General features: G+C 37.5%; 1 protein-coding gene across 1 annotated transcript in view; it reads right to left on the bottom strand.

Moving 5' to 3' along the window:
- Nucleotides 1-13,315, bottom strand: part of USP34 (ubiquitin specific peptidase 34) — a 247,464-nt gene that overhangs the window by 154,178 nt on the left and 79,971 nt on the right. The window contains 4 exon segments of the mRNA XM_011987324.1: nt 467-556; nt 5,875-6,002; nt 6,093-6,208; nt 10,627-10,841. Of these exon segments, the coding sequence (XP_011842714.1) occupies nt 467-556; nt 5,875-6,002; nt 6,093-6,208; nt 10,627-10,841 (549 nt within the window).

Raw genomic sequence — 13,315 nt, 5'->3', positions numbered from 1 at the left:
CAGGGCTAAGTGGCAGAGAAATCTAAGAAAACAAATCACATGAAACTCAAATTTTCCTGGTACAGAGTAAAAGCTTGTAGGCTGTCCAGGCGTGGTGGCTCACACTTGTAATCCCAGCATTTTGGGAGGCCAAGGCGGGTGGATCATGAGGTCAGGAGATCAAGACCATCCTGGCTAACACAGTGAAACCCTGTCTCTACTAAAAATACAAAAAATTAGCTGGGCACGGTGGCAGACGCCTGTAGTCCCAGCTACTCAGGAGGCTGAGGCAGGAGAATGGCGTGAACCCAAGAGGCAGAGCTTGCAGTGAGCCGAGACAGCGCCACTGCAGTCAGGCCTGGGCGAAAGAGTGTGACTTCGTCTCAAAAAAAGAAAAAAAAAAAAAAAAAGCTTGTAGGTTAGTCAAAACCTTTAAATAACTAAAATTTGAAAAACATCTTTAAAATACTTCATTTTATTTACTTACATTGTTATCCAGTGTGTATCGTAACTGCTCCCAAACTGCTGAAAAGTACCAAATAGTTTTGGAAGAAGACGAAGTGAAATTACTACTGATCTGAAACAGAAGAAACATTCACAGAATAAAGTAATTTTAGTAATTATTTTTATACAAATTCGGCTATTTAAAATTTTAAATGTTAAAAGTTTTAATGAATTTTATATCGCGATATATCATTTACACAAACATTAAATTTTTTTCTCAAAAGTATAAATTCATTTTATACTTTATATATATTAGGGCAAGAAGTCCAAGTTTAAAAATTCCAATCCAAGACCTTTAAGGTAAAACATACTATAAATATCTGGGTATAAAAGCAAGTGAAGAGCATTTAAAGATCTTTCTTAAACTATTTCTTCACAAGTCATCACTACCACTTTCTCCTAAATTCTCAACATGATTTGCATTCAAATTGAGAAGCACGGCCTTATGAACCATGTCACTAATGGAAGCATGCCACATACCTCAAAAGTATAAGGAGCAGAAAGGGGAAAGGAAGTTACTTTAAAACTTCAAGTAGATTTGAGTCTGCCTGTCCTCTGAAAGGAACAGGTATAGGACAGATACTGACATAGATATTCTGGAAGTAGGAAAGGAGGTTGGCTGCATGAGCCTTAAGAGAGGCAAAACAAATTCTAATGAAGAATTAAACTTATTTTAATCTTAGGAGCCAATATTGCTTCATGAAAAAATTTTTCATGAATTTAGGCAGAAAATAAAATTTCTTCAATAAACATATTTTCATTTATAAAATGCAATGTGGAAGCAAGTATATGATGTTTGACGTTAGAGAAACAGGATGCCAGGCATTAAGTGGTTATTGAGCTCAGTGAATACTGGTGTGGTTCATGTAAGAGAAAAACCAGAAATAGGAATGTAGAAATAAGACTCATCTTCCTTCTACTCCTATCCTAAAGGAATGCTGTTCTCCAGAATTATTGAGGAATAATTACATTGTACATGACTAAAAAATTTTAAAGAGTTTTTCCTAAGATTATCTAAAAAATTCCAACTTTTCTCCCATTTAAAAGAATTAAATTCCAAAGAACAAAGATACACATTTTAAGTGCTATAATGACCAAGGACAGATTCAAAGTCACCCTAAAGCACTAAACATTATTAAAACTGAGAAATTTGTTTTTAAATGACAGAAAGTACAGCTTTTAGACTAAAAATTAATGAAACACAGAATGGGAAAGATAATTTATTGGCTTGGTGATAATAATTTATGTTTCAATGAAAAAGGAAACTTTACAAAATGAAATATACAACTCATTCCAATGATGATTAAATTGTAGAATTTCTCGTATAATGACTATGAGATGTTATACTACCAACTTCTTTGCCCAAGTAGTTCTGACTACTGATATGCTTACAAAACTAACAAAAGCATAAAAGGGAAGTGTTGGAGTCAAACTTGTATTTCACAGATTCTTTCAAGAGTGAAAACTGCAAATACCAAAACACATAATTTTAGGCAACAATGTCGTTAGGATAAAAAGGTTCAATGGCCAACCACAAAGGCTCAATGGCCAATGCATAATGGTTCATGCCTGTAATCCCAACACTTTGGGAAGTCGAGGTGAACAGACTGAGTACAGGAGTTTGAGACCAGCCAGGACAACACAGTGAGACCCAGTCTCTGCAAAAAACACAAAAGATTAGCCAGCCATGATGGCACGTGCCTGTAGTGCCACCTCCTCAGGAGGCTGAGGTGGGAGACTTGCCTGAGCCTGGGAGGCGGAGACTGCAGAGAGCTGAGATCACACCACTGCACTTGGGCCTGGGCAACAGAGTGAGACTGTCTCACAGAGAAGAAAAAGGTTCAATGATCCAGAGTAGTAATACACTAATTTTAGACTCAAGAATAATCCTATCATACTGAATTGCACTAGCTGTTTGGTTTATTTCAAGAGTTTGCGTTGTAACCAAAAGCTTATGACTATGCAACAGTGTGGTAGTCCCGTAAGAATTACTAACGCAGTTTTTTGTTATCTTAGAACAGAGATATTCACTGTTGGTCTTCACAGCTGAAGTTACATATGGATGATTTTGTCTGATCTAGGATTCCGTATTTTAAAGAAGTATATTCTACAAAATAGTCATTTAAAACTACAGTATATATCAAAAGTTGACATGAAATGCCATATATAATATAGTCTCTAGGGAAGGAAAACAAATTGTGTGTGTCTGCACATTTCCCTTTTTTTTTTTTTTTTTTTTTGAGACAGGGTCTCACTGTGTTGCCCAAGTTGGAGTGCAGTGGTGCAATCTTGGCTCACTGCAGCCTTGACTTCCCACCTCAGCCTCCCAAGTAGCTGTAACTACAGGTATGTGCCACCATGCCCAGCTAATTTTAAAGTTTTTCTGTAGAGATGGGGTCTTCCTATGTTGCCAAGGCTCGTCTCAAACTACTGGGCTCAATAGATCCCCCGTCTCAGCCTCTCAAAATGTTGGAATTACAGTCATGAGACACTGTACCTGGTCCCTTTTGGATCTTTTAAATTTTCCTACCTATAAAAGAAATATGTACTCATTTTAGGAAGACTGAGTAACAAAAAGGCACGAAGAAAAAAAAAAATTCAAACTGGGTGCGGTGGCTCGCGCCTGTAATCCCAACACTTTGACAGGTCAAGGTGAGCAGATCACTTGAGGTCGGGAGTTCGAGACTAGTCTGGCCAACATGGCAAAACTCCATCTCTACTAAAAACATAAAAGTTAGCTGGACAAGGTGGTGTACACCTATAATCCCAGTTACTTCAGAGGCTGAGTAAGGAGAATCACTTGAACCTGGGAAGCAGAGGTTGCAGTGAGCCAAGATCATGTCACTGCACTCCAGCCTGAGCAACTGAGCGAGATTCCGTCTCCAAAAAACAAAACAAAAAAGCAAACCTCAATCCTCCCAAAAATAACTATTGTAGAGTTTACATTCTGACTTATTTCTTACAATCTTTTCTTTTTAACAGTTAGGCCTGTAATTATTTGCCTCAATCATTATATAATCTTTGAAAACAGAACCCTTCATGGCTGCATGATATCTAATCTTTCATACAGCTTTCTCTTCTTGTTGAAGTATAATAAACATACATACAAAAAGAGGGCACAGTTCAAAATTCTGAGGTAAACACATCTATGCAACCAGCAACCAAATCAAGAAACATATCAATATCAGCATTCCAAGAGCCTCTACTGTGTCCCCTTCCAACCACTAGTCACCCCTCAGGGTAGCTATTATCCAGTCTACTAAATACAAGAACTCACCTGTTTTTACATGATATAAATAAAATAATAGAGATACATATTGTTTTTGTGTCTGGCTTCTTTCTTGCAACACTGTGTTTGTGATATTCATCCAAGTTGTTCCATGTAGTTGTTTTACTGTTCATTCAATGTTATTGCTATATAGTATTTCTATGAGTAGTCCACAATTATCCTTTCTACTTTTTTTTTTGCATTTGAATAGCTATGCAAAGAATATGTAGTTATGTTATTTATTTTGAGACAGGGTCTCACTCTGTTGCTCAGGGCTGGAGTGCAGTGACATGATCATGACTCACTGCAGCCTGAACCTCCCCAGGCATAAGCAATCCTCCTACCTCAGCCTCCCAAGTAGCTGGGACTACAGGCACGCACCACCACACCTGGATACTTTTATTTGTATTTTTTGTAGAGGTGAGGTTTTACCACACTGCCCATGCTGGTCTCAGTCCTGGGCTCATGTAATCCACCTATCTTGGCCTCCCAAAGTGCTGGGATTATAGCCATGAGCTACCACACCTGGCCCAGTTATTTTCAATAGGGCTGCTGTTAGCATTCTTGACTCTGCCTTTGGGTGATCACCAGGGTGTATTTTGTGAGGCATATACTTAGAAGAGGAATTACTGGGTCACAGGGTAGGCAGACGCACATATGGGGAGTACAAATTATTGAACCACTTATTAAAATTTGTGTTTTCACAAAGACTTTTAAAAGAAAATTAACATTTTACAATTAACTGTTATAAAGCCTATGTAAATGATGACATATCATCCAGCCATTAAAGGAATTCTTTTCAAAGAATATATACCGGCCAGGCGCAGTGTGTAATCCCAGCACTTTGGGAAGCCAAGGCAGGAGGATCACCTGAGGTGAGGAGTTGAAGACCAGCCTGGACAACATGGTGAAACCCCCTCTCTACAAAAATACAAAAATTAGCCAGCCATGATGGCAGGAGCCTGTAATCCCAGCTACTCAGGAGGCTGAGGTGGGAGAACTGCTTGAATGTGAGAGGCAGAGGTTGCAGTGAGCCAAGATCACACCATTGCATTCCAGCCTGGACAATGGAGCAAGACTCCATGTCAAAAAAAAACAAAGAATGTATACCAAAGGAGGCAACTGATCCATTTACAGAGTTCTATTAGTGGTTTCTTATATGTGCATGAACAAGGAATTTTTCTACTGTAACTGTTCAATGTATTGCCCTTTAAACAACCAAAAAAAAAAAAAAAAAGAAAAGAAAATATAGCATGTACTTTTAAAATTCAATTGGGGAAAAAATATTTTCAAGCACTCAGATATTCGATAAAATTAAACAATCATAGCAAGCCTACACAGATGTGAGCGGAAAACAATATATTAATAACTGAACTGACAACATACACATCAGAATCATATTTTCACTATATTAGAGAATAGAACACTATCAGAGCAGTATAGGTCAAGGAAACATGAAACTATATCCACGGAAGAACACTGAAAATCAAGAAATGTGTAATCAACTGAGTCCCAATGAGAAGTACATAACTATGAGGCAGAATTCAAACGAGAGAAAAAACACTAACCTGTTAAAAAAAAAAAAAAAAAAAAAACACACTTTGAGGTATGACAAAGAATTGTACATATCTAATATATACAACTTGATGAGTTACTAACCTAGTATTTTATGTACTACAAATGCTGAGACATTAAAAGACACACCTAAATGGAAGAACAATGCTGTTATCAAAGTGTTTATATTGTAGCTTAAGTAAAATTTCACTTAACTTATTTAGCATCCTTTATGAGACAGTTCAAGAACATTTAACTGCAATTTGAAAACACAGTAATCACCAAGGTGTTTCCAGAATCAAAAAGACAGTATCTTTTTTTTTTGTTTCTGTTGGGTGGATCTAACAAAGAATGGTGAAAGGTGCTGAAAAGAGCAACACTGAGTGCTTAAAATATGAACCATGTGAGGAAGAAGCCTCTAAATTTAATATGAAAACTATAATTACTAAGAAACAGATTAATACAGGTATATGAAACAGTATAAAAACATCACACCTAGTCAACAAGAATGTACCCCCACACCCAAATACTTTGACTACTGCATTAAAAATTTTTAAATTCCTCTTTACCTGTTGTTTCCCAAGTTTTCAAGGCAACCTTCAATGAATCTCATTCGAATCTGTCTATCTGTAAACCAACATACTAACGAACAAAGAAGTTTCTCTGCTTCATTTATTAATCCTTCAGAAAGATTAACCTATAAAAAATGTACATAAAATTATTATTTATCCTAATTGCATCTTGCTGAAATTTCTTAGTCTTCTGGCTCTTAATTTAAATAACTTACTGCATCTTCATCCTGGACTATATCCCACAACAAAGTGTTTCCTTTCTTGCAAACATTATCCAAATTAATGTCTGTAACAGCGTTACTGTTGAATTGATGTTTATGAACTACAGGTCCTGAAAACGGGAAAAAAAAACACAGCATGCTATAGAGAAACGCAGCTGACTGATTATAGCATTCGTATGGTTAGCAAATCCAAACAAAAGTATAGGATATTTTTCTCAGATCATAAAATAAAAACAGATTAGCACAATTTTTTTTTGTTGTTTTTTGTTTTGTTTTTGTTTCTTTTTAAAGAGACTGAGTCTCACTTTGTTAGCCAGGCTGGTCTCAAACTTGTGGCCTCCAATAATCTCCTTCCTCAGCCTCCCAAAGTGTTGGGATTACAGGTGTAAGTCACTGCACCCAGCATGGCACAATACTTATGAAAAGAATAGTGCCATTTAGATTTGATAAGGCTAAAGTGAAATCGTTTCCTTGCTATAGTCTCTTTGCTATTTATAATTAATATTTTCACGTCAAGAGAACTGTACATAAATACTTGAAACTAAGTGTGAATAAGACAACGTATTTGAAATAATTATTTTCCCAACAGACATTCCTCTAAATGACCTATACAATCTTTTATAATTCCTATATTTTAAAAGAAACCACTATTTTTATTGGAGATAATTTACCCAAAACATTCAAATTAAAAGACTATTATAGAAATACTACATTTTGTTTAGACATTCACCAGTTACAGTCCTGTAACTATCCAAACTAGAAATATTTGGATAGTTTCTAGTTTTACACTACTATTAAAAAACTACCATAAACATCCGTGTAACAAATTTTGTGTAATTTCCTTTCCTTTCTCTTGGGTAAATACCGAGGATTGACATCGCTGAGTCATAAGGTATTATGTATGTTTAACAGAAAACTGCTGAAAAGATTTCCAAAGTGGTTGTGCCATTTTACATTCCCATCAGCAGTGTATGACAGCAATAGTTAGTCCCTTTCTTCCATATCCTCCCTAATACCGTAGCACTGTCACTCTTTAATTTCAGTCATTCTAACAGGTATGTGGTGTAATCTCATTAAGGTTTTTAATTTCCATTTCTCTAATGACTAATGATGTTGTGAATCTTTTCGTGTGCTTAGTAGCTATGTGTATACCTTTTTGGTGAAATAAATAATTTGCCCCTCTTTAATTGGGCTGTCTTACTACTGAGTTATGAAATTATTTTATATTCCAAATACAATCAATTTCTTACATATATAATTTTCAAATATTTCTTCTAGTCTGTGGCTTTTTTTTTTTTTTTGGATGGGTGGGGGGATTGTTTTGGTATTTACCTGTTAAAATTTTATTAAAATACATATATAATCAAGATGGAGAACATTTCTATCTCCTCAGAAAGTTCCCTTGTGATCCTTTACAATCAATCCCCACCCTCAAGCCCTAGGCAATGATTGAGGAGCTTTCTGTCCTTACAAATTACTTTTGACCGTTCTAGAACTGCACATAAGTAATACATAGTATGTACTTTCTTCTATTTCTAGCTTCTTTTGCTCAGAATGATGTTTCTCAATATTCATCCATGATTTTGGACGTGTCTATGTAGCTCTTTCCTTTCTACTGATCAGCAAAATTCCACTATGTGAATATACCAGTTAATTCCAGTTGGAAGGGCTTCTGAATAAAGGCACACACATGAATAAATCTTTGGCAGACATGTTTTCATTTCTCTTGGGTAAAAACTGAGGGCAGGCCGGGCGCGGTGGCTCAAGCCTGTAATCCCAGCACTTTGGGAGGCCGAGATGGGCGGATCACGAGGTCAGGAGATCGAGACCATTCCGGCTAACACGGTGAAACCCCGTCTCTACTAAAAATACAAAGAACTAGCCGGGCGAAGTGGCGGGCACCTGTAGTCCCAGCTACTCAAGAGGCTGAGGCAGGAGAATGGCGTAAACCCAGGAGGCGGAGCTTGCAGTGAGCTGAGATCTGGCCACTGTACTCCAGCCTGGGCGGCAGAGCGAGACGCCGTCTCAAAAAAAAAAAAAAAAAAAAAAAAAAACTGAGGGCAAAAAACCTTCTGGGTCATATGGTAGGTAAATATTTAACTTTGTGATAAAGCAATCTGATACAGTTTGAATGTTTTGTCCCCTCCAAATCTCATGTTGAAATGTGACCTCCAATGTTGGAGGTGAGCAGAGTAGGAGGCGTTTGGGTCATGGCAGCAGATCCCTCATGAATGTTTTCATGCTGTCCTCATCATAGTGTGAGTTCTCATATTGACTTCAGATGAGACCTGGTTGTTTAGAAAAGAGTGGCACCTCTCAAACCCCCCGTTTCCACTTTCACCATGAGACCTCTGTTCCCCCTTCACATTCTGCCATGATTGTAAGCTCCCTGTGGCCCTCATCAGCAGCAGATGCTGGCACTATGCTTCTTGCACAACCTGCAGAACTGTGAGCCAAAATAAACCATTTCTGTTCATAAACTACCCAGCCTCAGGTATTTCTTTCTTTTTTTGAGATGCAGTCTCACTCTGTTGCCCAGGATGGAGTGGAGTGGTGTGATCTTGGCTCACTGCAACCCCCACCTCTTGGGTTCAAGTGATTCTCGTGCTTCAGCCTCCCAAGTAGCTGGGATGACAGGTACCCGCCACCACATCCAGCTAATTTTTGTATTTTTAATACCAACAGGGTTTCACCATGTTGGCCAGGCTGGCCTCGAGCTGCTGACCTCAAGTGATCCACCTGTCTCGGCCTCCCAAAGTGCTGGGATTACAGGCGTGAGCCACTGCACCAGGCCATTTGTTTACAGCAACACAATAATGGACTAACACACAGTTCTCCCAAGTGATTATATTTTATGTTCCACAGCAAGATATGACAGTTCCAGCTCCACATTCTAATGTTAATCCTTGATAGTATCAGTCCTTAATTTTACTCATTTCAATAGGTATGTAGTAGTACCTCACTGTGGTTTTAACTTACATTTACCAGATGACAAGAAATACTGTGAATGTACTTATTGCCCTTTTTTTTTTTTTTTTAAACGGAGTATCACACTGTCACCCAGGCTGGAGTGCAGTGGCGTGATCTCGGCTCACTGCAACCTCCATTGCCCAGATTCAAGCGATTTTCCTCCCTCAGCCTCCCAAATAGCTGGCACTACAGGCGAGCACCACCATGCCCAGCTAATTTTTTTTTTTTTTTTTTTTGCATTTTTAGTAGGGATGGAGTTTCACCATGTTGGCTAGGCTAGTCTCGAACTCCTGACCTCAAGGGATCTGCCCACCTCAGCCTTCCAAAGTGCTAGGATTATAGGTGTAAGCCACCATACCCAGCCCTTATTGACCATTTCTATGTATCATCTTTTATGCAGTATCTGTTTGACACTTTTGCCCATTTTTAAAGTGATTGTCTTACTGTGTTGGAGGAGGTCTTCTAGTACTAAAAACATTGTAATACAAGGTAGACTTGGAAAGCATTAACATATACTATCATTTTATTCTGTCTACAAAAGGTTGCGAAAAGAAAATAACCATTTTGTTCAATTTATAACTCCATGCAGTAAAAAATAGGTAAAATACTGATTAAAGGAAAATTTGAGATAAGAATGGTAACAATTTACAAATATGGCATCACATTCAGTCAGATGACCTCAATCTAACCTATTGCCTTCTCAACAACCACAACAGCACAACAATAAGTCAAAGTAACTTAACCTAGACAGATCACGTACAAAAAAGATGTACAAATCAGTAAATTGATCCAAGATCCACAAGTTGTGTTTCCAAGTGCGTTCATGGCCTCAGCCTAAACCTAATCCATCAGGTTTACTTTTAATGTACTGTCATCCCAAAACCCATTTACTAGGCCAGTATACACTGATGATACCAACCAAACAAGAGGTTAAAGGCCTTTAAACTGCCAATTCTAAAACTGTTTTTACTTTCTTATTTTTTTCTTGCTTTACTCATTAATTCCCTAGTACTCTTTACCTTCCTCCATCTTCCATTCTTTCAAGTCTGGTCAAGTCCTATTACTTTAAGATTGATTTAGACTTGAACAATGATTTCTCAAACTCACTCCTCTTTATTCCCTCCTACCCTTCCCTAACCCCAAGCAACCAATAACCTTCCTTCTGCCTGCAGATTTGCCTATTCTAGACATATCATATAAACGGAATCACATAATTTTATCTTTTGTGATTTCCTATTACTTTTAGATCCTATGATTTCTAAATATAAATTATAATACAACCATATATTTTCTAAAATACAGAGCTTTAATTATTACATATTATTGCTATATATTTTCTTTTCCCACTGAGTATCTCGATAGAACTGCAAGGCCTTATTTATATTCATGATGGAGTATTTATAATAATTCCCTTGGGGGAAAAAAACTACCATATGGAAACTGTTTTGACAAAAACATTTAAGTACCAAACCTTAACTACTGATTCCTTTCAACAATGTAAGATAAATTATTCCTGTTGTGAAGAAGGTAATATATTTCACTTACTGTAGAGTCTTACCTTGACTAAGATGTTCATGGTAAATGGAAGCTAAATTGGGAAGATGTTGTTGGAGGTGAGATGTCAGTTCTGCATGTGAATTAATCTGAACTAGCTCCTCTTCACATCCAGATTCTTCACCATCAAAATCAGCCATATTTTTTTCTGATTTTGCACTGACCTGGGAGCTACTACAACTGACATCATCTGCACTTAGCATATCATCAACCATATGTCTACAAAACAGAGAAAAGCACAAAGTTAGTAATTACAAATGTAAATCTAATTTGGGAACCACAAAAAACACCTCTCTTAAACTTACAAATACACTCAGAAACAAAGCTACATCTGCTTATTAACAATATGGAATGTTGAGAGCTTTACGAAACTGAAAACTTCACACCGTCAGTATTATTTAATAATTTTACAATACACACTCGTATTACCAGGCCTACTAACACACCTCATCAGAACAAATTCAAAGAACAATTTTAACAAGATCACTAATACTCACTACTTGCACATTATACAAAGTCTATAAAATGTGAAACCATAAAATATGTGGTTTTATACAACTGAATCAAACCAAAAAAAATTTCAATTTAAGGCTGCAGTCTTGATGGACTTAATATTAAATAGGGAACTTCTAACTCAACAAACCCAAAGTAAGTATTCATTTCTAAAACACACTGTTATTGGACATAAAGACAAAATGATTTTAAAAAATCAAAAAATAACATGAAGTTCAGGGTTGATTTAGAGACTCAATAGTAGTACTATTAATACACAGAATATGAGAAGAGCTAAAATGAAAAATTAAATCATTACGTCTTGTGAGGTATGGAATGGGTACATGTATCAAAATTAAGATCTGCAGTGTACCAAACTGAATATACTGCACCTCAGTTTTGTAACAAACTAATTCTTTGTCTTCATCATAAGCTGTGCTGGGGACAACTGTGAATGTTTCTATCTATAATGCCAGATAGCGAGCCAGTGGTTCTCAATTAGGGGTGAATTTAGGCCCCTGGGGGAAATCTAGAAATATCTAGAGATATTTTTGGATGTCAAAACTGAGGAGATGCTAGTGGAATCTAGAGATAAGGCTCAGGATACTGGCAAACATTCTGCAATGCACAGGACAACATTAACATTGCTAAATTCAAACCAAAAAAAATGTTCTGGCCCAAGGCTGGGCATGGTGGCTCACACCTGTAATTCTAGCACTTTGGGAGGCCGAGGCAGGCGGATCACTTTAGGTGAGCAGCTCAAGACCAGCCTGGCCAACATGGTGAAACCCCATCTCTACTAAAAATACAAAAATTAGCTGGGGCATGGTGGCAAATGCCTATAATCCCAGCTACTCGGGAGGCTGAGGCAGGAGAATCACTTGAACCCAGGAGGTGGAGGTTGCAGTGAGCCAAGATCGTGCCACTGCACTCCAGCCTCAACAACAGACTGTAACGCTGTTTCAAAAAAAAAAAAAATTATCTGGCCCAAAATGCCAATCTTTAAAAAACACTTCCTTAAACTCAGATGCATCAGTGGTAAGAATTAAAAAGCAAAGGAAATAAAGAAGTAATACGTATAGATATGTAGTTCACCTTAACAACTTAACTGAATTCTGGAAGATCTGACAAATTGTTGAGTATAGCAAAACTCAATCTGATAAAGGGCATATCCATGATTCACCATAAACTCACATACTATCACTTGTAACGACAATAAAAAATATGCAACTAACACTTAATGAACACTTACTGTGTACCAATCACATTAGTTAGCCCAGGAAATCCTCACAATAAAACCATGAGATAGATACTACTGTGCCCATTTTATTTTTAGAGACAGAGTCTCATTCTATTGCCCAGGCTGGAGTGTAGTGGTGCAATCATAGCTCACTGCAGTCTTGATCTCCTGGACTCAAGCGATCCTTCCACCTCAGCCTCCCAATTATCTAGAACTACAGGTGTGTGCTACCATGCCTGGCAGGTTTTTAAAAATATTTTTGTAGAGACGGGCCCCCACTACATTGCCCAGGCTGATCTCAAACTTCTGGCCTCAAACAATCCTCCTGTCTTAGCCTCCAAAGCACTGGGATTATTGTTCTCATTTTATAGAAGAAAAAAATGAAAAATTAATTATTTTGCCCATCATAATACCACCAGTAAGTGACAGAATCACATATTTGGCATATTTCACAGATAACCAAAAAGTTTTATGATAGAGCTTATCCTTTTAAATACCCTAAAATTAGGAGATGTGTAAAATTTCCCTTTCTTCATCACAATTTAGGCATGTTTCCATAAGTACTCATAACTTTTTTAGGCATTTACTACAAGAAGCTCAAAATCTAATCCTGTGCTATCCAATATAATACTGACTAGCCATATGTGACCATTACACACATAAAACATGCCAGGAATAGGCTGGGTATAAGTGGCTCACACCTGTAATCCCAGAGCTTTGGGCTGAGGCGGAAGGACCATCTGAGGTCTTGGGTTCAAGACCAGCCTGGGCAACATAGCAATACCCTGTCTGTATAAAAAAAAAAAATTAAGAATTAGCTAGGAGTGGCAACGCACACCTTAAGTCTCAAGCACTCAGAAAGCTGAGACAGGAGGATTGCTTGAGCCCGAGTTTGAGACTATGGTGAGCTGTAATCACATCACTGCACCACAGCCTAGGTGACAAGAGTGAGACCCTGTCT

The sequence above is a fragment of the Mandrillus leucophaeus genome, unplaced genomic scaffold (assembly GCF_000951045.1).
Source record: "Mandrillus leucophaeus isolate KB7577 unplaced genomic scaffold, Mleu.le_1.0 Scaffold307, whole genome shotgun sequence".
NCBI classification, from domain to species: domain Eukaryota; kingdom Metazoa; phylum Chordata; class Mammalia; order Primates; family Cercopithecidae; genus Mandrillus; species Mandrillus leucophaeus.
Note: the sequence above shows the minus strand (reverse complement) of the source record. Positions and strands in the feature narration are given on the sequence as shown.